Source organism: Salvia splendens, chromosome 13, assembly GCF_004379255.2.
Source record: "Salvia splendens isolate huo1 chromosome 13, SspV2, whole genome shotgun sequence".
Lineage (NCBI taxonomy): Eukaryota > Viridiplantae > Streptophyta > Magnoliopsida > Lamiales > Lamiaceae > Salvia > Salvia splendens.
The window spans coordinates 14,299,879-14,324,142 of record NC_056044.1 but is presented as its reverse complement, the minus strand read 5'-3'; the positions used below and the strand labels follow the sequence as shown (position 1 = coordinate 14,324,142).

At 38.0% G+C, this 24,264-nt stretch overlaps 1 protein-coding gene and 1 pseudogene across 1 annotated transcript; both read left to right on the top strand.

The window, feature by feature from the left end:
• Positions 1-1,114: 1,114 nt before the first annotated feature.
• On the top strand, positions 1,115-5,118 carry LOC121762426 (annotated as a pseudogene).
• Positions 5,119-10,785: 5,667 nt separating this feature from the next.
• LOC121762427 (UDP-glucuronate 4-epimerase 3-like) lies at positions 10,786-12,846 on the top strand. The gene has a single exon (XM_042158304.1). The coding sequence runs from the start codon at positions 11,089-11,091 to the stop codon at positions 12,385-12,387; it is 1,299 nt and encodes a 432-aa protein (XP_042014238.1). The 5' UTR covers positions 10,786-11,088; the 3' UTR covers positions 12,388-12,846.
• Positions 12,847-24,264: the final 11,418 nt, after the last annotated feature.

Genomic DNA, 24,264 nt, shown 5'->3' with positions numbered 1-24,264 from the left:
CAGCAATATGTTAAATTGTTTGCTTTTATTATTTTTGGACTTTTTTCCCTTTAGATGTTGAAGGGTAGGTATTCAATTATGTGGTGGGACCATCATCACTTAGCATAAGCCTTCAGCATATTCTCTCTCTCAATAAGTGGCAAGAGCAATACTTTTATCTTTAAATGTGTGATAAGTTAGACTTGTTTCAATAGATTTTCATGCTATTTGAATCTTACAAAGAAGATTGTGCATTTAACTGAAGTTGATAAATTTATCAGGACTGACATTGGACGCATGTAGCATGCCCAAGCACATATTTTATGACTATTGTATGAAATGAAATGAAATGATATTTTATTTGATTCAATGCAAGAATGAGAGACCCAATCTGGCTCTTTCCAGATCTATGACATATAGTAGTACTCCAATATAAAATGAGCTCACCAACCATACCAATCTAGTGGTTGGTGATTGTGTTTGGTGGATGCAGTTCTATCAATTACAGTATAATGCTTAATTCTCTATCTCACACACACACACACTTGTGTTTTGTGCCAACAAGGCTGGCGCAGCCTCAAGCACTATACCAATTACCAACCCAGAAAGCTATTTTCCATTTATATTTATCTGACTTGTAATAATATGTTCCTACCAAATCTTAGTCTTAGACTCTTATATTTTAATTTTTTTATGCCAAGTACCCTTTTACTTATATTAGCATAATAATAATGGTCGATTTTACAGCCTAATGAAGCAAATATCTACATTTATTCACCATATCATGTGTAGTGTTTATCGAATAAGAAGCATCGACACGAAATGACTAATTTGTATAGTACCTCATTTCCTTACTATTTGACGTTTTGATGAGGATATGCATTTACCAAATTTTGTCAGCTAAAATCATTTTCCCTTCAAATTGTCATTCAAATTTAAATATTTACATAATTTAAAAAAAGTAAAAGAGGAGTATATTGTCAACAAACATTTTGCTCTACAAGATAGTACTGTTCTTCTCTTTATTTAATATAATCACAAAGGAATTAAAGATAAAAACGAATTTATGTCGAATGTAAAGAATAAAATGATGGCAAAATAATAAAAAAGCGAAAGACACCAAATTTCGAAGTGGTTGGTGAAGCGAAATTGATCTTTACCGATGCTGACCAAATTCTAACTCGCCAACCTCCTTCTACTCCAACCCAACCCCCCATTTCACAACTACAAACAATTCTCCATACCTCAATCCTCATTTCTCAGTTTCTGCAAAAGGGAATTCAATCCCATCAATTATACTAATCAATTGCATATCTCAATTTGTTGAAAAACTCCAGCTCATAATTAATGGCTCACGTCGCGAATATGGCGCACAATCTCGCCTCGCCCAAATTCACAACCCATAATGCTAAATCCCCGGCTTCGACTTCGTCCTCCTTGTTTTTCGCCTCCAAGAGTTTGAATAAATCGTCGAAAAGATCGTGGGGCTTGGGTAAAAGTTCGATCTTGACGGTTAAAAAGACGAATCAATTGAGAGTTGTGGCCTCGGTCGCGACGACGGAGAAGCCGTCAACGGTGCCGGAGATCGTGCTCCAACCCATTAGAGAAATCTCGGGTACTGTTAAGTTGCCGGCCTCTAAATCACTCTCCAACCGAATTTTACTTCTTGCTTCTCTGTCTGAGGTAGAACTTACATTTTGCTTATCGATTTGCAATGCTGAAATAGTATACTATTTTTTAATTGCTTAAATGCATGTTTAAGGGTTCATTTTCTTTGGTATAAAGTATAAATGCAATGCTTATGTTTGTATTCTGCACACTTGTTTTAAAGCTGAATTTGACTGAGATAATCAAATTGATGTTGAGTAGTATTTTTTTTCCTAGGCCAAAAATATTTGTGATATCTTTTACACAGAACATTCGGTTACATGCTGTCCTTGACCTATTTCAATGCAATATGGCAGTTAATGCCTCACTTACTAGTGGTTAGTATTTTCATCTAGTGGAGCTTCCTAGACATCTCTCCCTTTGGCTATGTAGTTGGCTTGGAGAAGATGGATTCTTATCTGACATGAAAAATGTCGTTTTGATTGAGCGTGTAGTTTTAGTTTATAGCATGTACTTAGTTGTTGAGCAGTTGGAGAATCTATGTCCAATACTTGTGCTGGAATATCTTTCTTTATTTGATTTAGGATTACATGTTTGAAACACTTGTCCATCTGTAGCTGAAGATTGAGAGTATGAGAAGACAAGTAGTATCACATAATTTTTCTGTTCTTTTATGTGTAGTATCGCATTTTGAACCTTTCACACCTCAAATTTTCATTTGACTAGTACTAGAAATACTTTATGAGTCCCTAATCTCTTTTCATAGATTATTTCTTGCATATTTTATCTTTCCTTGTATATTTATAAGTTAACCAGTCACAAGATGCAACAAACTTCTGGTGGATGTTGGATGTGCTCCACAGTTATCTACTAGTTCTTGGGTCTATGTCTACTTTTAACTAGTTCCTGAAATAACCCTTACATGTTTTCTAGGGAACGACTGTTGTGGACAACTTGCTAAGCAGTGATGATATTCACTATATGCTTGGTGCCTTGAGGACTCTAGGGTTAGATGTCGAAGAAGACAAAGCTAATCAACGCGCAATTGTGGGAGGCTCTGGCGGCCTATTTCCAGCTTCTAAAGAAGCCAAGGAAGAAATTCAACTTTTCTTAGGAAATGCAGGAACACCGATGCGTCCATTGACTGCTGCAGTTGTTGCGGCTGGTGGGAACACAAGGTGTATTATTTACACACTCCTCCACCAGTGTTATTATTTACATTTTTGCCTGATCCTTGAGAAATTTTAGATAAATGTCATTGTATCTGCAAAGGGCACTTCTTATAATTTAATAACCTTGATTGATTTGTTTGTATAGTAAGTTTCTATGAATCCCTACTGTGGTCGAGTTTCTTACTGTGACATTTATACTCTGTTATGGTTTTCAGCTATGTGCTGGATGGAGTCCCTCGCATGAGAGAGAGACCTATTGGTGATTTAGTCACTGGGCTTAAGCAGCTCGGTGCTGAAGTTGATTGTTTCCTGGGCACTGATTGTCCCCCTGTTCGTGTCGTTGGGGAAGGAGGTCTTCCTGGCGGGAAGGTGGGTCTTCCCCTCACTTGAAATTTAGTTCTGCCATTTTTTTCAATTATTCGGACAGGCCTGCATGTTACCATTTCACATACAGTACCGTAGTACCCAAGCTTCAACTGATACCTACCATGTTCATTTCTGTCATCTAGGATTAAATATTCGACTTTTCTGCTAATATGTTAAACTTGGGAGATTGTGATTTTTCTGCCGTATCCCTCTTCTTATAATATGTGAACTGAATAGATGACTACATTTAAAGCACAGAGCATGATATCGTGAGTGTTGTTTTCGGCACCAAGATACTTTACTACTTAATTTGGAAAGGCAAACAAAACAACACTTTTCTGTTAGAACGTCGCCTAGAATCTATGATTTATCTTCTCTCTGTTTGGCCTTATGTGTGCAGGTGAAGCTATCTTGATCCATAAGCAGTCAATACCTGACTGCTCTGCTCATGGCTGCACCCCTGGCTTTAGGAGACGTTGAGATTGAAATAATTGACAAACTCATTTCCGTGCCTTATGTGGAGATGACACTTAAATTGATGGAACGCTTTGGCGTCTCAGTAGAGCACAGTGACAGCTGGGACCGGTTCTTTGTCCGAGGAGGTCAAAAGTATAAGTAAGTTCCTCCCCACGAATTTGTAAGCAGCTTTGATGAACTCGATTTGTTGAAGCTTTAACTTGATGCGATTATCAGGTCTCCTGGGAAAGCCTATGTGGAAGGTGATGCCTCAAGCGCCAGTTACTTCTTGGCTGGTGCAGCTGTTACTGGTGGAACTGTTACTGTTGAAGGGTGTGGAACGAGCAGTTTGCAGGTATTTCGGCTTCATTTGATGTTGTGATCTTTCTGATCCTTTCAGATGACGGGATTTCTAATATCTTCTGCTCATGTATTTCGTTTTGAAGGGTGATGTTAAATTTGCCGAGGTTCTTGAAAAAATGGGTGCTGAGGTAACCTGGACCGAGAACAGTGTGACTGTTAAGGGACCTCCTCGTGATGCATTTGGAAGGAAACATTTGCGACCCGTTGACATAAACATGAACAAAATGCCCGATGTGGCAATGACTCTCGCTGTGGTGGCACTTTTCGCTGATGGGCCAACTGCTATAAGAGATGGTACGGCTGCCTCTTATAACACGATCATATGTTTCTCTTCGTTAGTGAATAATAAATGAAGTAGTTGACACAAGTCAGCTAAAAGGTCGCTATCTGCTTCCGTAGTTATAGATGAAAACGAAAGCAACATGGATGTTGATTTAAAGAATCTATAATACTCTTTACCTTTGATCCTTTACCAAAATCTTATCCTATCTTCAATCAATGGGCCTAAGGAGAATCTATTCTCAATGCCTTTGATCAACTTTTTCTCAGAATCTTCTGCTTTCAATACTACTTTTCTCGTCTGCGAAACTGACCCGTTATCTCCCATTTGTTTGCAGTGGCTAGCTGGAGGGTTAAAGAAACCGAAAGAATGATTGCCATTTGCACAGAGCTTAGGAAGGTATGTTGCATTTTATGCGCGTTTCCTCCATCTTTGGATATCTATCGTGTGATCATCTTTCTACTTGTATCTATGTTTTCAGTTGGGAGCAACGGTTGAGAAAGGGCCGGATTACTGCGTGATCACCCCACCGGAGAAAATGAATGTGACGGAGATTGACACGTACGACGACCATAGGATGGCGATGGCGTTCTCTCTGGCTGCATGTGCCGAGGTTCCAGTGACCATCAAGGACCCCGGGTGCACCCGTAAGACCTTCCCCAACTATTTCGACGTGCTTGCTACGTTTTCGAAGCACTGAAAGAACTATTGCCATCACTGATGAAGAAACGAAAGTGAAAGATCACCAAATTTTGGAATGCAGTGAGATGTTGAAATTGTTTGTAACTGTAAAATAAGACATGTTTAATATTGGGAATTATTTTGGTTGTAGACATAGATTGAATGTATTGTTGTGACCATTTCTTGAGTAATAAATTAATGTTTTGAATATTATATTAATGTTTTTTGTAATGCGTTCTTGTCAGCTTGGCCTGCATTGTAAGTAAGAGTTGGCAATTTCCAAACTCCATCGGGCTGGATCTAAAATCGGTCGGGCCTTCAATCCGTCGGATCTAAAAAAGAATGCAGTTTTTGCAATGCATTCTTTTTTTTTTTACTTATTTTTCTTTAGTTATTATACTATCAATTTAAAAAGGGATATTTAATTAGCACTAATTAATTTCTACACAAGAATGTGCTAGGGATGGGGCAAAAATAAGAATCAGACTGAAATTTAAAATTTAGTTCGGTTTTTCAGTTCGATTCGATTTAAACTTTTGGCTAGTTTTGATTTTTCGATTCATATTTTTAGATTATATACACAATATAAGTAATAAATTTTAGATTTTATAGGATTGTAGATTTTTTTTATATGTTAATTGGTTGATACGATATAATTTTTGTGTCAATTATAGAAAATTAGTAGTAATTTTTTGATTTTTTGTTTTTTTTTTTTTACTTTTTGGATGTATTGTCTATCTACAACTTTTTGGGTTCGATTTGTATAATTTGATTTTCATTTTTTAGGATTTTTCGACTTGAATCGATTTTTTATAGTTCGGATTTCAATTTTTTGGATTTGATTTTTCGGATAATTCAATTTGGCTAAAAATCGATCCTGAATTCTCAGCCTAAAATATGCAAATCAAATAGCTAGTAACGAATTTGCATTTATATGTGGACTAAGTCTATTGGTAGAGTATTAAATTATACTCCCTCCGTCCCGCACTACTCGCACTTATTTCCTTTTTGGGCGTCCCAAGTTACTTGCACTCTTTCCATTTTTAGTAAAAAATTTCACCTACAACCGTCATTTTTTACTTTTCTATACACTCATTCCTTAATCTCCGTGCTAAAAAGGAAAGGAGCGAGTAGCCCGGGACGGGGGAGTATTATCGATTTGCTAACATCACTTCTGAAAAATTATTGAATCAAACAAAGTATTGACAGTTACATTTAATTTACCGTTTCATAGTCACACAAATGGAAGCATATGATTCATGAACACACCACACGCACTACAAACCTATATATATATATATATATATATATATATATATATATTATGTTGCCGACTGTAATAACTGTAAAGGCAGTGGAACATGAGAGAGACTGTCACCTTATAACATATCACATGGTTGAGATTGAGGTGTGACAGACAGTGATGGAGGAGAAGGTGTAAATAATTCATTTATGCTATATGTAAACTATTTTATCATCCCCTTATTCTTGATTTCCTCGTTACATTTGTTTTCTTATTCTCCCTCAATTATTGATTTCCACATCTCATCAAATCAGAGATTAACTCTTGATTTTGGCATTTAACACTACCTCAATTCAACCTTTGATTTGTCATTTTCATTATTATAAATTTTGCCTTTATAGAGAGGATATTAGTTGGGAACAACAATCTCATCTTCTCCATAAAGTTGCACATGTATTCACTAAAATTAGATGCAAAAGGAAAGAGGATCACATTCCTTCCTATCAAGTTTTGGTGGATATTTTTATTTCATTTGTGTGTATTATTAATTCATGAATGGCATTTTCCCCATTTTTCGTAATACATTGTACTAGTTATTAGTTTGAAAATTTGGTTAAAATGAAGAAGAACCTTATTATTTGTTGTGATTTTTGGGGTATTTTGTTGGCATCTTTCCTCAGTTTCTTCAATTTGACTTCTAATTTTTGTTATAGCAAAGTCACAAAAATCTTTCTGTTGAAGCAACTTCTAGTTAGGTAGAGTGATTTGATGATGACGATAATAATAATAATAATTATAATAATTATTATAATAGTACTATAAGATAATCTATAACCTAATAAATAAATAGTAACAACAATGAAATTGAGGCATAAAGTTGTTGAATAAAATGGGCTTTGCCTACACCACGAAATCACTGCACATATAAATTTGACTGCTACTAACTATACTTATACTCCACTTTTCATTTAAATCACAAAATTATTATAAACCCAATTATTGAAAAAAAATATAAAGTTTAACAAATAAAATTTGAAAAAAGAAAAAGAAAAAGAAAAATGAATCAAAGCAATTTATATGAGCTTCCAAAGTGTACAAATTAATGTTGGTGTACATCGCAATAATGCGAAGGGTGTGGCCCACCAACATGGAGATGAAAATGGTGTTCAGTGTGCTTGATTGCCATCAGATTTGGGGTCCTCTCTTATGCTAAAGGACGAACCCCCCCCCCCCCCCCACATCTTTCTTCACAACAGTAGGTAGAGCCCCCTTGTCACCTCCCCAGCCGTAGGAACCAGTAACCACAAACTTCTCCTCCCCGCCGCTCTCCGGCGACACATCCATCAGCCCTCTCCCGCCGCCTTGTACGACGCAAAATGTACTGCCGTGAAAAAAGCCCCAATCCCGTCCTCCCTCGCCACCCTCCCCACGCAGTACTAGACGTTGCAATACGGGCTGCCCCTCAGCTAGAGGAGGAGCTGCTTCACCACATCCGTCGGTGTCAGCACCGTTCGCTGGCCACGGTGGTGGCCAGCGAGCCCGGTAATGGCGGCCACTCCTCCAAAAATGTTTGGGGTAAAAATGTAATCTTGCTTCATTTCTGGATGTCCCAGATACAAAAACCACCAATTCACTGAGATTTCATTTTGCCGAATTCCTTGATGAATAGTGTGGGCCTTGCTGTTTTCTAGGGCTTGCGAGAAATAATTCTTTACACTAAACAACAGCAAATGCCCAAAATTGGGCTCAATTCTTACTATAACCTGAAAACTGAACACGTCCTCAGTGTAGTGGAATTCTATGTAAAAATATACTCAATGAGAATTTTATTTTACAATATTTTATTAAATAACATATAAGTATAAAAAAAATATCAGATGTGTATTTAAAATCACCTACTCCATATTAAATTTATCCAGTAGCAAGTGAATCTTAAATCAAACGTTTATTGACTTTGCAACTTGATTTAAAATGTATGGCTTTTAACGTAATAAAAGCAAAAGTTTGCTTTTTAAATATAAATAAGCAATAAATGCGTTGGCTCCATAAACTTAATATCAATGTAACATGAGTAAATCGCGAATTGCTTTCGGCGAAATTTAAAGCAACTGAAGAAACAGACATGTATGTATAATTCTTATCTCTTGTAAAATATTTTTAAATTAGAGAATTAGGATTGAGGCATTCTAATACTATTCCTTAAGTGATTATCAACTAGCTTGAAATAATAAAATAAATATGAATGTGGTATTTTCGAGAAAATCCATATCCCCACCGTCTAATGAAGTAAGGATTGGGAAAGTCAAGCCTAAAGTTTACCAAAAAGTTTATACTACTAGTTTCATCGAATAATAATATAGTAGTACTAATATTTTAAATAGTACTACTATATGCCTTCGCACAAATTTATGCTCCATTGATTGAATTGAAGGAATTCCTTGAGAAAAAATAACAAGTAGGAGTACTTCATAACTTAAAATATAAAATTGTGTGAATAATGATCCCTCATAAAATTTTATATTGATAGAGAAGTAAATTTACAAATTTTGATTAGTGGGGCTATTCGCAAGTATATAATTTATGATTAAATATGTATTATGTTTAATTTATAAGATTGAATCGCATAACTTAATCATAAATGAATAATCATTTGATAATTAGTCACAAGACTCACGACCAGCTCCTTCATCTAAAATAATATATTAACTCAATCCTAAATTATATCTTTATGAATTATTATTTTATATTTACACATGGATAGAATCATTAATCAATCAACCAATCTCCCTTTGTCCATCTAAATTCTAAACACATAAAATTTCACTAAAATGATTCATGAACACAAACAAATACTACTTCTTAATTATTCACAAATGTCAAAAACTCAGTACTCTAAAACTCACATTCCTTCAAGGTAGGCATATGCTACTAATACTTTTTGTCTTGTAACAAACCCATGCCATGTGATAATCAAGCCATGAACTTCAAGCCACTTTACAACAAATCAAAAAGTAAAAACCCCTCAATACTCAAACCACCACAGCACCTTTTTCTCTATTTATCTTAACAATTAATCAAGACAAGAACTTAATAAATAAACATAACAAAATAGAGGATCTGTTTAGCCAGATAAAGCCCAACTATAATATCATAATGAGGACATATTCTGCCCGCACGAGCAGCGTAGTTGGCAATGAAGGGCAGATTTTGCTGCAATGAGCCTGAGTTTAAATTCCACTGCTGATATGTAGTTGCTTCCATCTCTCAGTCACAGGTGTGAGGCCTTGGGAGATGGGCTTCTAATCTCACTACTGTCGTGTAGTTGCTTTCATCTCTCAGACACAAGTGTGAGGCATTGGGAGATGGGCTTATGACAGCCAGTGGGTTAAGGCCTCCCCCTTAACAGGCTACTGCGTACCCTGATTGAACCCCCTCACATGATGTCGGGTCAGAGTGTGGGGGCCGCCAAGACGACGAAATCGCCTTTTTTGCCTCAATAATGAGGACATATTCTATTTATATAGTGCATCATTTCAATTTATACACATATAATCTTCTGTACACTCGTACATTTAGAAATGTACTACATATTCTATAAATATACATAATATGACCAAATAACCAACCAAATATACAGATAAAAAATCCTAAATAAGCACTAATTACAATTAAACTCTCGCTAAATCTCATGGATATTGACGTTAATCTTTGCCATTAATGACAGTCTGTGTTTGACTCTATTGTTACTTACCAATAAAAATTTAATTCTTTTTGAAACTATTGCTTTAATCCTCTCTCTCTTCCCCAATCATTCCATTAATCAATCATCAAATCCTTCCCATTTTATTTCACCAGTGAAGCAATGTAAGAAAAGTAAAAAAAAAAAAAGACAACCCAACGCAAAAGCAAAAAAGAAAAAAGAAAAAAGAAAAAAAGAAAAAAAGAGAAAAAAGAAAAATACAACAGCATCGCCACCACCACCAACCCCCACCTCCATTAATAACCAGAAGAGAAAAAGAACACTATTTTGAGATACCATTTTGCTTGAGGAAATCGCGTATATAGGCCACTTGGCCTTTAAAATAACGCAAATGTACCCATTTTGTTATCAATTCCATCTATGGAAAAAACGCCGATGAAGTTGGCGTGTTTATAAGTAAAAACGCCATTGAGATTGGCGTGTCTATACTGTAAAACGCCAACATAGTTGGCGTTTTACAATGTCACCGTATTCTGCTCGTATTTTTAACCAAAATACTTAAATTTTAAGACGCCAATCGTGATGGCGTATTCACTTAATAAAACGCCAACTTCATTGGCGTGTTTGACGTTAATAAATCGTTGTTGAGTAATTGACGAATACTCAACATACAATTCAATTTGACCTCCTGTAGTCATACTCTCACTAAACATTAGTGGCATGTATACTTCTTCTAGTAAAATACCTATATACGTGATTGAAGATCCATAGAATATATGACGTTTCCATACTATTTGAAGTTTGTTTTCAAATATGTTTCCATACGCCATCACGATTGGCGTCTTAAAATTTAAGTATTTTGGTTAAAAATACGAGCAGAATACGGTGCCATTGTAAAACGCCAACTATGTTGGCGTTTTACAGTATAGACACGCCAATCTCAATGGCGTTTTTACTTATAAACACGCCAACTTCATCGGCGTTTTTCCCATAAATGGAATTGATAACAAAATGGGTACATTTGCGTTATTTTAAAGGCCAAGTGGCCTATATACGCGATTTCCTCCATTTTGCTTCTTCTCTCCAATCTTGAACACCGCATCCGCCAATTTCGCAAAGCCAAGAAGTAATTGCAAAATCCCCAACCAAAACCCTAGCATTTTCAAACTAAAATCAGCATCGAATTTCCAAGTGGGGCAGCTCTCAAATCTATCAACAAATTCAGTGGATTTCGCCACAGATGAAGCACATTGACTGCGCCCCATCAACCCCGGGAAAGTTCAAGATCGAGAAATCACCCTACAATAGGCTGCGGCTGCATTCGTATCTAGCTAAGCTCACTTTCTGGTCGCTTGTGTTTCTCGGATTGGTCTATCTCTTCTTTTACAGATCACCATCTTCATCACCCCACACTACCTCAGATCCTTCTAGAAGGTCGCTTAGGTCCAGTTTCTATCGAGATGCTAACTTTGAGAAAAGAGTCAGGGCCTCAGCTAAGATTAGGTCCAGAAATGGGATTTCTGTTTTAGTAACCGGCGCCGCCGGTTTTGTCGGCACACACGTCTCCGCCGCCCTCAAGCGGCGGGGCGATGGCGTCGTTGGCCTTGATAATTTCAATCATTACTATGATCCCTCGCTCAAGAAGGCGAGGCAGGCTCTGTTGGAGCGCACAGGGGTGTATATTGTTGAGGGAGATATCAATGATGCTTCTCTGTTGAAGAAGCTTTTTGAAATCGTGCCTTTTACTCATGTTATGCATCTGGCAGCGCAGGCCGGAGTTCGTTATGCTATGGAGAATCCGAGCTCTTATGTTCATAGCAACATTGCTGGATTAGTCAGCTTGCTTGAGGTTTGCAAGGAATCAAACCCTCAGCCTTCGATTATGTGGGCTTCGAGTAGCTCTGTGTATGGATTGAACACCAAGGTGCCGTTTTCGGAGAGGGATAGGACTGATCAGCCTGCGAGTTTGTATGCTGCAACTAAGAAGGCTGGTGAGGAGATTGCACATACTTACAATCACATCTACGGGCTTTCCCTCACCGGATTGAGGTTCTTCACGGTTTATGGGCCGTGGGGGAGGCCTGATATGGCGTATTTCTTCTTCACTAGGGATATGTTGAAAGGGAAGTCGATTCCCATCTTTGAGGGTGCTAATCATGGGACTGTGGCTAGGGATTTCACCTACATTGATGATATAGTAAAGGGGTGTTTGGCTGCATTGGATACTGCTGAGAAGAGCACTGGCAGTGGTGGGAAGAAGAAGAGGCCGGCTCAGCTGCGGGTGTACAATCTGGGGAACACTTCGCCTGTGCCTGTATCAGATCTTGTGAGCATCTTGGAGAGATTGCTCAAGGTGAAAGCGAAGAGGTTGGTTATGAAGCTGCCTAGGAATGGGGATGTGCAGTTTACACATGCCAATATAAGTTTGGCGCAGAGGGAGCTCGGGTATAAGCCCACGACAGATCTGCAGACAGGGCTGAAGAAGTTTGCGCGGTGGTACCTCAGTTACTATGGGAGTGGCAAGAAGAGCGCGCAATGATAGTGGATACAAAAAGTTTTGGATTTGTGCGGTAGAACCCATTCTATTCTTTTCCATTCCTATTCTTATAATTGTTTCTTAATCTATATCTGTGTTTTGTTGGCACAATTGTTCTTGCTTTCGAGTATCATGATTTCATCGTATAAGGATGAGATTCCTGATCCCACGATTGAAGTTCTTGTGGCCTGTGGGCATTGATTGATTTCACCTGGTGTTTGTGATCTGCATCAAAGGCCACACAAGATATTTTCATTCATGGGATTGATTGTATTTGTTGTAGTTTACTTGTTGTAGAATTCATAAACTGGTGGAACAACTTGCTGATTTTGATGGACGTGTTGATCCAAATCCGATTCAAATATAGCACTCGCTTTGCTGTTGTGTATCAATAAATGAACTTTGTTTCATGTTTCTGCACATTTTGAACTCATTAAGATGAAAAATGACAGTATTTCTGTTGATGGTGTGTACAATTTTCTTCCTTTTCTTGCTGCTTTGGACATGCTTACGACGAGCTTAACTGTTTTTGCTTTGATACAAGATGTTTTACTGACTTGGTACTGATTTTGGTAAAGTCTTTGTGGGATCTTCTAGAATCTTGTCAGTTGTTAGGGGTTTTTGTTTTCATGTCTTGGCATTAAGTGGATCTTGATTTAATGTGATCCCTTCTTTAACCAAATTCAGTTTAGATTCATAGATCAAGTCATATAGGAATTTACCTGCACAGTTAGTGTAAGAAACAAAACATAGTTATATATTGATTGGAGGTGGTAATGAGGGATTGTAGCATATGGCTAAAGAATTGAAAGAGTGAAGCAACACAAAAAAAGCCCTAGTGATTTTTCTTTGGAAAACTTAGGTTTCTGACCTAGGATGGAAATACTGATACAGATGCCAAGAAATTAGGGGAATACTACAAATCAAGAAATATGCTTTTGCTTTTGCTTTTCCGTTAAAGAAAGAAAGTGGGGATTAATCCTACTTCGCAATTCTTCTTCATTTTTTCGATTTATTAATTGACAAGTCTTGACTTGGAAGTGAAGAGCGTTGCAACTTGGTCGAATTGCCGTTTAAAGGAAGTGACATGTAGCAATTGATTGCCTAAAAAGGCCAACGTTTTTCTTTCTTTTTTGCATCATTTGACAATATTTCAAATACTGAACTCGACATAATAGTAACTGGACTGGACCACTCTTTTTTTGCCTCTTCAAGAAAAAAAAATATCAGTAACGAATTCATAGTCACATTGAGATCCATACTGAAAAGTAAAAACTTGAGTTTATAGGTAATCTGTCGCTATTCAATCGAACTGTTTTACGCCTTTGAAGCTGAGAAAGGAAAGACAAGGTAGAGTTAGTGCCAGAGAAGTGAGACGTGTTGGCGAACGTGGATTTCTTCTTGTTCTCGTGTTGGGCAGTAGCAGATACTAACTTCTTGAAACCAACAACCACCGGTTAAGGAGCTCTGTTGGAACATGGTTTCATGTGACATGACAGTGAGTGAAGGACTTGATGAAGCATCGAAACACCTTCAAATTGAAGGGATCAAATCATGCAACTTGATAATGATAATGATGGTTGCTACCGAAAAAGAAGCCCATACAGAGTTCAGAAGTCATATTTTGCTCTTCCACTTCTCAAGATGAGGCATAGCATATCAGGGAGGTTATGACGAGACGACAGGTAGCAGTTCCAGGCCTCGAGCATCAGTCGTTTTCTTGACCCACCCTTTAAAATGGACTACCTACATATTTTGGTCTATTTTGGATGATTCCATAAAAAATTTAACGGTCAACGCCAATTAACTTAATTTTGACTGGATTAACAATTTTAACACAATAATTTATTCTACCTATTTGGTCCTAAACATATTGTCTTTGTTCATCCATCATCTCATCCCCTCCATCCCCAAAAAAGCCCCAATCCACAGTGACGTTCGGCAGCAAGACTGGGGAAGTGGGTGGCGGAGATCCGTGAGCCGCAAAAGCAAACGCGGCGCTGGCTCAACACCTTTTCCACTGCCGAGTATGCAGCCCGCCCCTACAACCTCGTCGCCTACATTCTCGTCGTCGTGGAGCAGACGAATCTGATGTGGTGGCGGCATTTGTGGAACGAATTGATAGAATTTGGTGACGGCTTGGGTTTGTTGGAGACTAGGGAAGAAGTCGGCGTCAGAGGTGGCGGCTGTGAGGGCGAGTTCAGCGGCGGCAGGTATGGCGGAGGGGGTAAAGGGGAAAGATGATGTTGGCCTCTAGGGCTCGCTGCCTCCCTCCCTCGGAAAGCTCACATCTCTCCAAACTTTGGAGGTCCAAAACAACCAGCTCTCCGGTGCCCTCCCGAGTCTCGTCGGGTTGAACTCGCTGAAAACGCTCTCCGTCAACAACAACAAGTTCACCTCCGTCCCTCCCGACTTTTCGACGGTATGACCTCTCTGCAAGAGGTCTCCATGGATTACAATCACTTAGCTTTGGGTTAATTAGATATTAGATATTAATAAAATATATTTATTAACTTAATTCGGTTAAAATGTAATTAAAATTCGTTGACCGTCAAATTTTTGACGGAACCGTCCAAAATGGGCTAAATGTGATCCATTTTTATTTGAAAGGGACCGAATAATTCAAAAGATAATGTTTTGGACCAAAATTACGAAATCGCAATATGTTAAGGACCAAAATGGGTCTTTAGTAAAAAATTTATAACAAAGATATTCAGTGATATGATATCTAAAGAGCTCTTAAGTTATGTGAAAATGCCGGAAGAGAGGGAGGAGGACACAACACAAGAGTGCGCACTTCCGATTACATCTTTCTTAGATGACAAATTACCATTCCGGTGAATAAAATCCAAATAATTCAAAAACTCAGAAGGTAGAACTGTGGATATCCTATCCCTATGCACACTAATATTGCTGCATAGGATTGGGTCATAACTACACACAAAATCAAAATCATTTCAATAATATAATGGTAGTTTTGAAAATCATAATAACAAACTTTAAGAAAACATCCACTTTGTTATATGACATGTTCCCAACAGTAACCAGCTCAGTTGGTCTACTGTGAATAATACGGTGACTAAAGTTACAATTGGGAGACAGTTCTTACTAGGGAAGCTCCCAAATTGTGTTTTGTTAAGAACCCTTGTTCCTGAAAATGTTGTAGGTTGAGCACTAAGGTAACTAATGATAAGTTTAACATAGTCATGCGTTTGAAATGAAATATAGCAAACAGCACAAAATGTGATAAATGGCTCATATAGCAAATGCTCAGAAAAATCAATAAAGGAAGTTGACTGAATACTTAGTTATCGGCTGACAACATATTTATCTATATAGTGATTAAGATAATGTGCAGTTCCAGGTACAGCGAAAATGGAAGTACCTTATCTTCAAAACGTGGATTAGAGTGCACAATTTAGTTGTAACTAAAGTAATTCAAATCTCATGAAGATAGAAGCTAAAACATTTCCACAGAGAAGACGGAATTTATCCAACAATTTAGGCACATCCTGAAAATCCCTTCCTTTGTTGATGGAGCTCCTTGACTGAAAGAAGAGCATCCTTATTTCCATTTCATACGCATAAAAACAGAATGAAATCATAAAGAAACACTGAAATGATCTACCTGATAGCAAGCGGGACGGGTGGGTGATTAAAATAACCACCCAAAGAAGTCAAAGCAACCGATTCCATCTCTTTCCCAGCAGCATACTGGAATCCCTCACACAGCTTAAATGAAATGAAAAATACTAATAATGTATGCAGCTTCCGTTGTTGTATGCACAAATTAGCAAACACACATCCCCTGTAAAAAACGACATATAACACACTCCAATTTGTTTCAGATTATCCCAAAATCTTAGGGTTTAAACATCGATTCGTTCCATGCTTACAACTTAGCAAAACACACATGCAATCCCATAATAAGAATAGAACGACAATTTGCTTCATTCTATCGCAAAAGTTGTCCATGAAAGTATTTGAAGATGAGACCATAGTAACCAACTTTAAGCAGAAGCTCAGGATCCACAAAATCAAATTCCAGTCACGTTTATCTGATTCTAGAGAGAGATCAAGCATCACTCGGGTCGGGCTTTCATAATATATGAAAGCCCGTGTAAATAGGATCGGTAGGAGTATTATTTTTGTACGTCAATATAATTTATTTCTTTTTCAGTACTACAGTAATATATTTTAAATTAACACTAATATTTATGTAATATGAGGTATATTTGTTTTCACTAATATTTTAAATTTTAATCGCTTTTAATACTTGCCGTTGCCCTTTTTAGCCTATCTATACTATATGGACATCCGCAATGGGACGGACGATAGGCCGCCCGATGCCTCGGGGGTGCCATCGTCTGCCATTGTGGGTATGCGGACGATGCCCGATGCATCGTCCGGGCCCTATAGATCGTCCGCGGACGATACGCGGACTATAGGGCATCGTCCGCGCCATCGTCCGCCCCACTGTGGGCGATGCGGACGATGGCGCGGACGATGCAACGCGTTTTCGTTTTTTTATTTTTTTAATTCAAATTTTTTTAATATAAATACCTCATACCCCACATTCATTTTTAACATTTTCATTCACATTTCCACTCTCAAATTTACACTATAAAATGGATTCCGGTGAATACCCAAGTCCGAATAGTCCGATGTTTAGGGGTGGTGCACGTTGGCCGGGTACAGACCCTGGCGAATATCGGCCCTTCGACTCCAACACCCAGTACGATCCCGAATTCATTACGGATTCGTACGGACTGTCCGACATGGAGCCGTCTCCAACCCGCCCGGCCACCGCGCTCCCCGCCGCCCCCGCCAGAAAGAAGCAGAACCGACAACGGGCCTACAAGTTGCCACCTTCAGAAACGAATGAAGAGTACGCCCCCGGGAGGACAAACTACCAACCGGATGAAACCCTCGTCTTGGAGAGGTGTTGGGTGGATATTTCAGAGGAACTGATATTCGCCAACAACCAAAAGCAGGTTGCGTACTGGGAGCGCATCGTCGATCGCTATAATGATGCGAAGCCGCTGAGCGCGTACAAGCGCCATAGGGAGCAGCTCCGCAAGCACTGAGATCAAGCGAAGAAACAAGTCAACTTGTTCTCGGCGGAGTACGAGAAGTGCTTGCGGGAGCAGGGAAGCGGCGAGAGTTTGAGCGATGTGCGCGATAGAGCGCTTTTGTCGTACCAGTCATTTTACGGTGACTTCAAGCATTTCAACATCTGGGTACTCTTGAAGGACACGCAGAAGTTCCAAGGTGTGATTCTGCCATCGGTTGCGACAAAGAGGACGAAGACCACCGAAGCCGGTGCTTACACGAGCAGCGAAAGCGGCGCATATCCGGTGGACCTCAACCTGACGATGTACGAGGAGGAAGAGAGTTCCGGCACACCGGTGTCCTCCCGGCGTCCCGTTGGCGTCAAGGCTGTGAAGAACAAGGGCAAGGCGAAGGCGACATCCTCCTCACAACCCGCGGCCGCCGCCTTGACCCCGACCCCGGCGTCACTTGCCTACGCGGAGTTGGCAGCGGCCGCCAACCGGAGGACGTTGTTGGACATGCACAACGCCCTCATGCAGTGCCAGGACCCGACCAAAGCCGAATACTTCTATGGGATGATCGATGAGCTGCGCCGCAAGTTGGGACTTTTGTAGAGTAGTCAACTTTTTTTTCCATTTCTAACTCATGTAATTTTTTAATCAATGTAGGATTTGCCGTTTTTAATTAATCGTGGTGCTTTTTTAATTATTTTGCATTGACATATTTGAAAACATTTAAATTAATTAACAAAATAATAGTGAAACCTATGGGACTGCCTTTAGGCCGGCCTATAGGGCGCCCGAGTGCAGGTGAAACGGTAGGAGGATAAAATGATGTTGTGACGGTGCATAGGGCGCCCTATAGGGCGCTCCATTGTGGATGCCCTAAAAGGGGAGTTTTAGAGAAATTTACAGAATTACCATTTAATTTAAAAAATTATATTAAATTAAAAATGTATAAAGCTAAAAACGTGTGATTAAGTGGAGTGAGTGAGAGGTTTTACTATGTCATTTAAATTTGGAGAAATTTATAAGATTAATTATATTAAATTAAAAATGTATAATTAAAGGCCAATTAAGCGTTTGATTAGAATTCCAAATAAAAATATAGGAAATCTCCATAACTTTATTTTTATAGTATAGATAAAAATATATTTTCTTAGTTTAGATATTGCTGGCAAAAATATCTATGAATGCACCGCTTGTATTTAGAATTCCAAATAAAAATATAGGGAATCTCCGCAACTTTATTTTTATACAAAAATAAAAAATATATTTTCTTAGTTTACTCTTGTAATTTGGATTTCGCTTCATCCAAGTTTCATTAATTAACTTAATAAATGGTAATCACACAATTAATATAAAGTGGAGCCTCTAAATTAATTGAAGTGACTGGGAGGTCTTACAAAAGATAGTAAAGATTTCTGAATTAGGAGTTCTAGTGTAGAACATCATTGATTGTCAAGTCTAGCTTGTCAATATCAAAATGATGGAGATTTTGTGACTTTGTTTCATGATGAGATATTTTCCTTAGATTGCATTTTTAGCAATAACTATTTTTGGATGATTTATGCAACTCTTTCTTTCATCCAAATAAGCAAGAATACTATTTCTACATAAAACCCTATTGATGGGTATATCCGTATATGAATCAGTGTACTTGGTATGATGATTTAAGAGAGAACAAAATGTGTAACATATTTCCAAGAAAGTCTACAAAAAAGGGATTAGTGTATGCGAGTTGTTACAGCATTAATGTTACAAACTATTTCCAAGAAAGTCTAAAACAACTAGCTACGCAGCGCGATACATAATCGCCATACTTCTTCGGTCGCTTGGTTTGACATCGCGGCTGAGAGTTAGGCACCTCTACGGCCGATGTCGTCTCAAATACCAATGGAGCCTCCTCTTCATGTTGTTCTTCTGCTATCCGACCTGGCATCGGTTCAGCCTCTTTGGCGTTAGTCGAAGATACGGAGATATCCATATCACAAACCTTAGCAAATTCTTTGACAACTAATTGAACACCTAGTATGCAATGTTTTTTTATCGTAATTGTATAACAAAGTCCAATGTCGAGAGATTGTGTCAGACAATTGAGTAATAATAATGAATAAATGGCATACGAATGTAGTGGAATATGAAAGAAATTGAGATGATTGACTTTGCATTTGAATGCATAAATACTAAATACTATATAAGTCAATAAACTATAAAGAAGACTGAGTTACTATTTCGTTACAAAAATTTGACATATGAATGCATAAAAATTGTCAACTCATTAATTGACACAATAGTGGATTGAGTAACGCAAAATATTATCGGCATAATGATCCTTTTTAAATAATGCAGACTATCAATGGCGCAACTGATCAACCGAAGTCGAAATTGTTTCAGAGCTTTGTTGGAATGAATTCGACATCTGAATATTGATAAATTCGATAGTGTATGTTTGGACCAATATTACAAGGACACGGGTCCAAAGGAGATGCATCTATCATTATGTTTCTCATTTTCTGTCCGTGGAACACACTGCTCGATCCAAAGCTCCAGATAAGAAAATACATAAATGATTAAATATAACGTATTGACCGGTATATATTACCAAATATAATGAATATTATGAAAATATTACCGGTATAATGATATTACCGGTATATGTTGAGATTACCGGTGTACCGATAGTCTAAAATATGTATCGAAATCAATACATATCGAATCAAAGGTATATATCACATATACCGATTAAATATCAATGTAATGTAATATTTTGGATTAAAACGATAAATATATCAATTAATAATTTATAAATCATTTATATATTTTTCGGTATATAAAGTTATACGAAACAATATGGTCTAACGGTATATTGTACCGAAGTTAGGTATACCATCCCGGTAAGATATATCAAGGTTTGGTACAATATACTGAAATTTTGATACGGTGAGGGTAGTGATATCATCCATACCGAAAGTTCAATATATTGTAATTCGGTATACCGAAACTTTCGACATGGTATACGAAGCCATTCTATCGTACTTAAGGATGATTTTGATAAACTTACATATGAGGAACATGAAAGGCAAAACAATGAAATGAGTGAACTTCAGATGAAGAATTTGATTCAAATATTCTTATTAAGCGTATTGAATTGTTAGAATTTCAGTATGTCTGACCTATATAACTAATTCTATTTTCATTATAGATGTTTACAATATACAAGAAAGAAATCTTGGAGTATTGGCCCGATGTGACCTACCTAGCTGATGATGAAGAAACAAGATTGCACGGTGGTTATGAAGAAGCAAGATTGAACGTCAGCATTGAAGTTTGTTGTATTAGAGTGCAAAAACACGGGATTCGGGTAGGATTGACAGGGCCAATGTAATTGTTCTATGATCCCGCGATTAGAGCAACGATATTAAAGAGTAAGTGACACGAATCCACATCAGTTTCACATAAATTAGTGATTTACCATTTACTTATATCAATATTTGTCCAGACTTCAATATTACTGTAGGAATCCCTTTTGAGGCTAAAGATGTGTCTCAGTGTGCACGGAATGTTATGAAAAACTTAGTAGTTTTTGGAGAGAACATCGGAGAAGATGTATCTCCTGAGATAAATACCATAGCTTCCAAAGTTCTTAACGCATTCAAAATAGATGAAATAAGACCACAATTTGAGAGGGTTTATATAGATGGGAAAGCTAAACTGACAGTTGCTAAAATATAGTCAAAACCGTATTTAGGAGTAGCCCGTAACCCATCTGATTTATTGATTGTGCCTACTTAAGATCAGATACGTACATGTGCAAACGTGTTGATACATACCATAGAAAAATATTACTCCCTCCGTCCACAAGAATATGCACTATTTTCTTTTTAATCCGTCCCACAAGATATGCATTTTCTAAGGCCAATTCTCCACTAACAATACTTTAATTACTTTTTCTTTATACCTCTCTCTTACTTTACCAATTGTGCATTAAACCTTGTGCCCAACCAAAAATGCATCTTCTTTTGGAGCGGATAGAGTATCAACTAATATTTGACATATGTCTTAAATCAGGTTCTGCAAATACACCCACCTCTTGTGACTCGAAAAAAAATGAAAGGCTTCAGTGGCTTTAAAGCATGCAGTGATAAATGTCATGGAGAAGAATTTTGATGATGCAAACATTCAAATGAATGAGGATGTAGGTGATTATATGTTCTGCCAGTATAATTTGTTTTAAAGACGTTAGCCCCTCCTCAGATGAGTTTTTTTACTGTAATTTGATATTAGGATTCAACATTGATATCTTCCTAATCAATTGGAGTTGCTTTCTAATTGTTCATCATTGAATTATATTGTTAGATTTGCTCTGTTTCTCCTTTTGTGATTTGATATTAGCATGGGTGGTATCACTATATTGCATAGTCTAATTTGGTCTAATAAGGTAGAGGTATCATCTAATGTTACTTCATTCCTCATATAGGAAATACTTTGGATAATAATCTTACTGAAGGTACTAGTCGAACATGTCGGCTGCTCCTCCATAAGCCAACCGTCTAATTGCAACAGTGCACTTTTGTATCAGCGATAGCCCGAGTCTGCCGCTCGCATCGCATCTGAATCGGAAATTCTTGTACCGGGCCTCTAACGTCGGAATGATATGCAGAAAGAGTGGTTGGTGCATTCTAAAACACTGACAGAAAAACGACTCCCCCCCACCGCGGCTCCTTAGCGAAGTAGTCGTCAAACAACCGTTGGTGGAAATCAGTGTGGTCCCAAACCGCCGGCTGGGTATCCACACATACATATTTACCTTATAGAACTCAAGCATACCATTTTTGCTCTTACCATAGGAGGAAAGCTTGACGCCATGGAACCATTCCACACCATGCTCAATGAGCTCGAGGCTTCCTCAATTTCTTTAGTTGTCAAAGTACGTTGCATTCGTGTTTTTGACACAACCACTGTTGGAGACAAAACCATTGTGATCAACAAACAATGTGTTTTATAAGATCGTGTGGTACGTTATTTTGTTATGGTCGGGAAGCCTTGGCAAGAGATCATTTAATCTTTGTCTTGAAGTTCACTGATGAACAACGCCATGTGTATGGTACGATAATGTCTGTTGTCAACTCTAATCATGGTGGATTATTTTTTGTTTATGGGTATGGAGACACTGGAAAAACTTTCATTTGAAAGACATTGTTAGCGGCTATTCGTTCAAAAGGTGATACTGTTTTGAACGTGGCTTCCAGTGGTATTGCTTCGTTATTGTTACCTAGTGGGAGAAAAACTCTTTCACGGTTTAAGATTCCTATAAATCCTAATAAAAATTAAGTCTTCAATATAAAATAAAGTAGTGCATTAGCTGAGTTGATTGTGAGAGCGAAACTTATTATATGGGACGAAGCTCCTATGGTTCACAAACATTGTTTGGAAGCTTGATCGGAGTTTGCGTGACCTTATGAGAGTATGCAATGAGTTGAGCATGGAGATACCATTTGGTGGGAAAACAGTTGTTTTGGGGGCTGATTTTAGATAGATTTTACTAGTTGTGGCTAAGGGTAGTCGATAAGATATTGTGAATGCTACTATTAACTCACATATCTTTGGAGTAGTTGCAAAGTTTTGAGATTGACTAACAATATGAGACTTCTTAGTATTAAATCTGGTAAGGAAGCTTAGAAATTGAAGGACTTTTCTGAGTGGGTTGCATCGATTGGAGATGAGATTATTGGGGGTCCTAATGATGGTGAAGTCAATATTGATCTTCCTACTGATATTGGCCGAGAGTGGTAATCTTCTACAAAACACTGTTAAATCTATGTATCATTCGTATATGGACAACCAAGATTTGAGCTGCCATTTGCATGATCGAGCTATACTTGCTCCAACGTTGGATGTGGTTGACTAGGTTAATCAATATATGATTTATTTGGATCGATCGGATGGTCGTGTTTATTTGAGCTCAGATAACATATTTAAGTCTGGTCAAACCTCTAATGGTTTTGCAGAGATACATTAAGTGGAATTTTTTTAAATAATCTTGAGTGCTCCGGTACACCAAATCATGAGTTATTGTTGATGGTTGGTACTCCTATTATGTTGTTAAGAAACATAGATCTTGTTAACGGATTGTGTAATGGAACACGATTGATCATTAAGCATCTAGGTGATCATGTTTTGAAAGACAACGTCTTGAGTGCTGGTAATCAAGGTCATAAAGTGTTGATTCCTCGGATATCAGTAACACCTTCTTATACTAGGTTCCCATTCAAATTTCAACGTCGACAATTTCCTTTATCGGTGTCATATGCTATGAAAATTAACAAGAGGCAAGGTTAATCTCTTGCGCATGTGGGGTTATTTTAGTTTGGAATGGTGAACTTAATAGTAATGTGTCTTCTACTGTAAATGTTGTTTACAAAGAAGTTTTTCAAAACATATGAATTATTGTTTTGTAATTTAATCTACAGTAATATATTTATATTTACCAATTTTGTTTTACTATTGAACCATATATGACTAAACATGCCCACCGGTTCCGAACCGGAACCGTGGCCTTTTTCCCGAACCGGAACCATCAGAATTCGGGTTGCGGTCCGGTTCCGGTTCAAGATATTTTGAACCGGAACCGTGACCGAACCGGCGGTTAACCGGCCGAACCGCCGGTTCGGGTGCTAATTTCAAGGCATGTGGATGGGGCAACCGGCGGCAGCTTTTCAGCTGAAAAACCGACCGGTTCCGGCGGTTTTTGGGCGGTTAACCGTGAAAACCGGCGGTTAACCGCCGGTTCAGGGGTTCCGGATGCGGCGCGAGAAACGAGGCGACA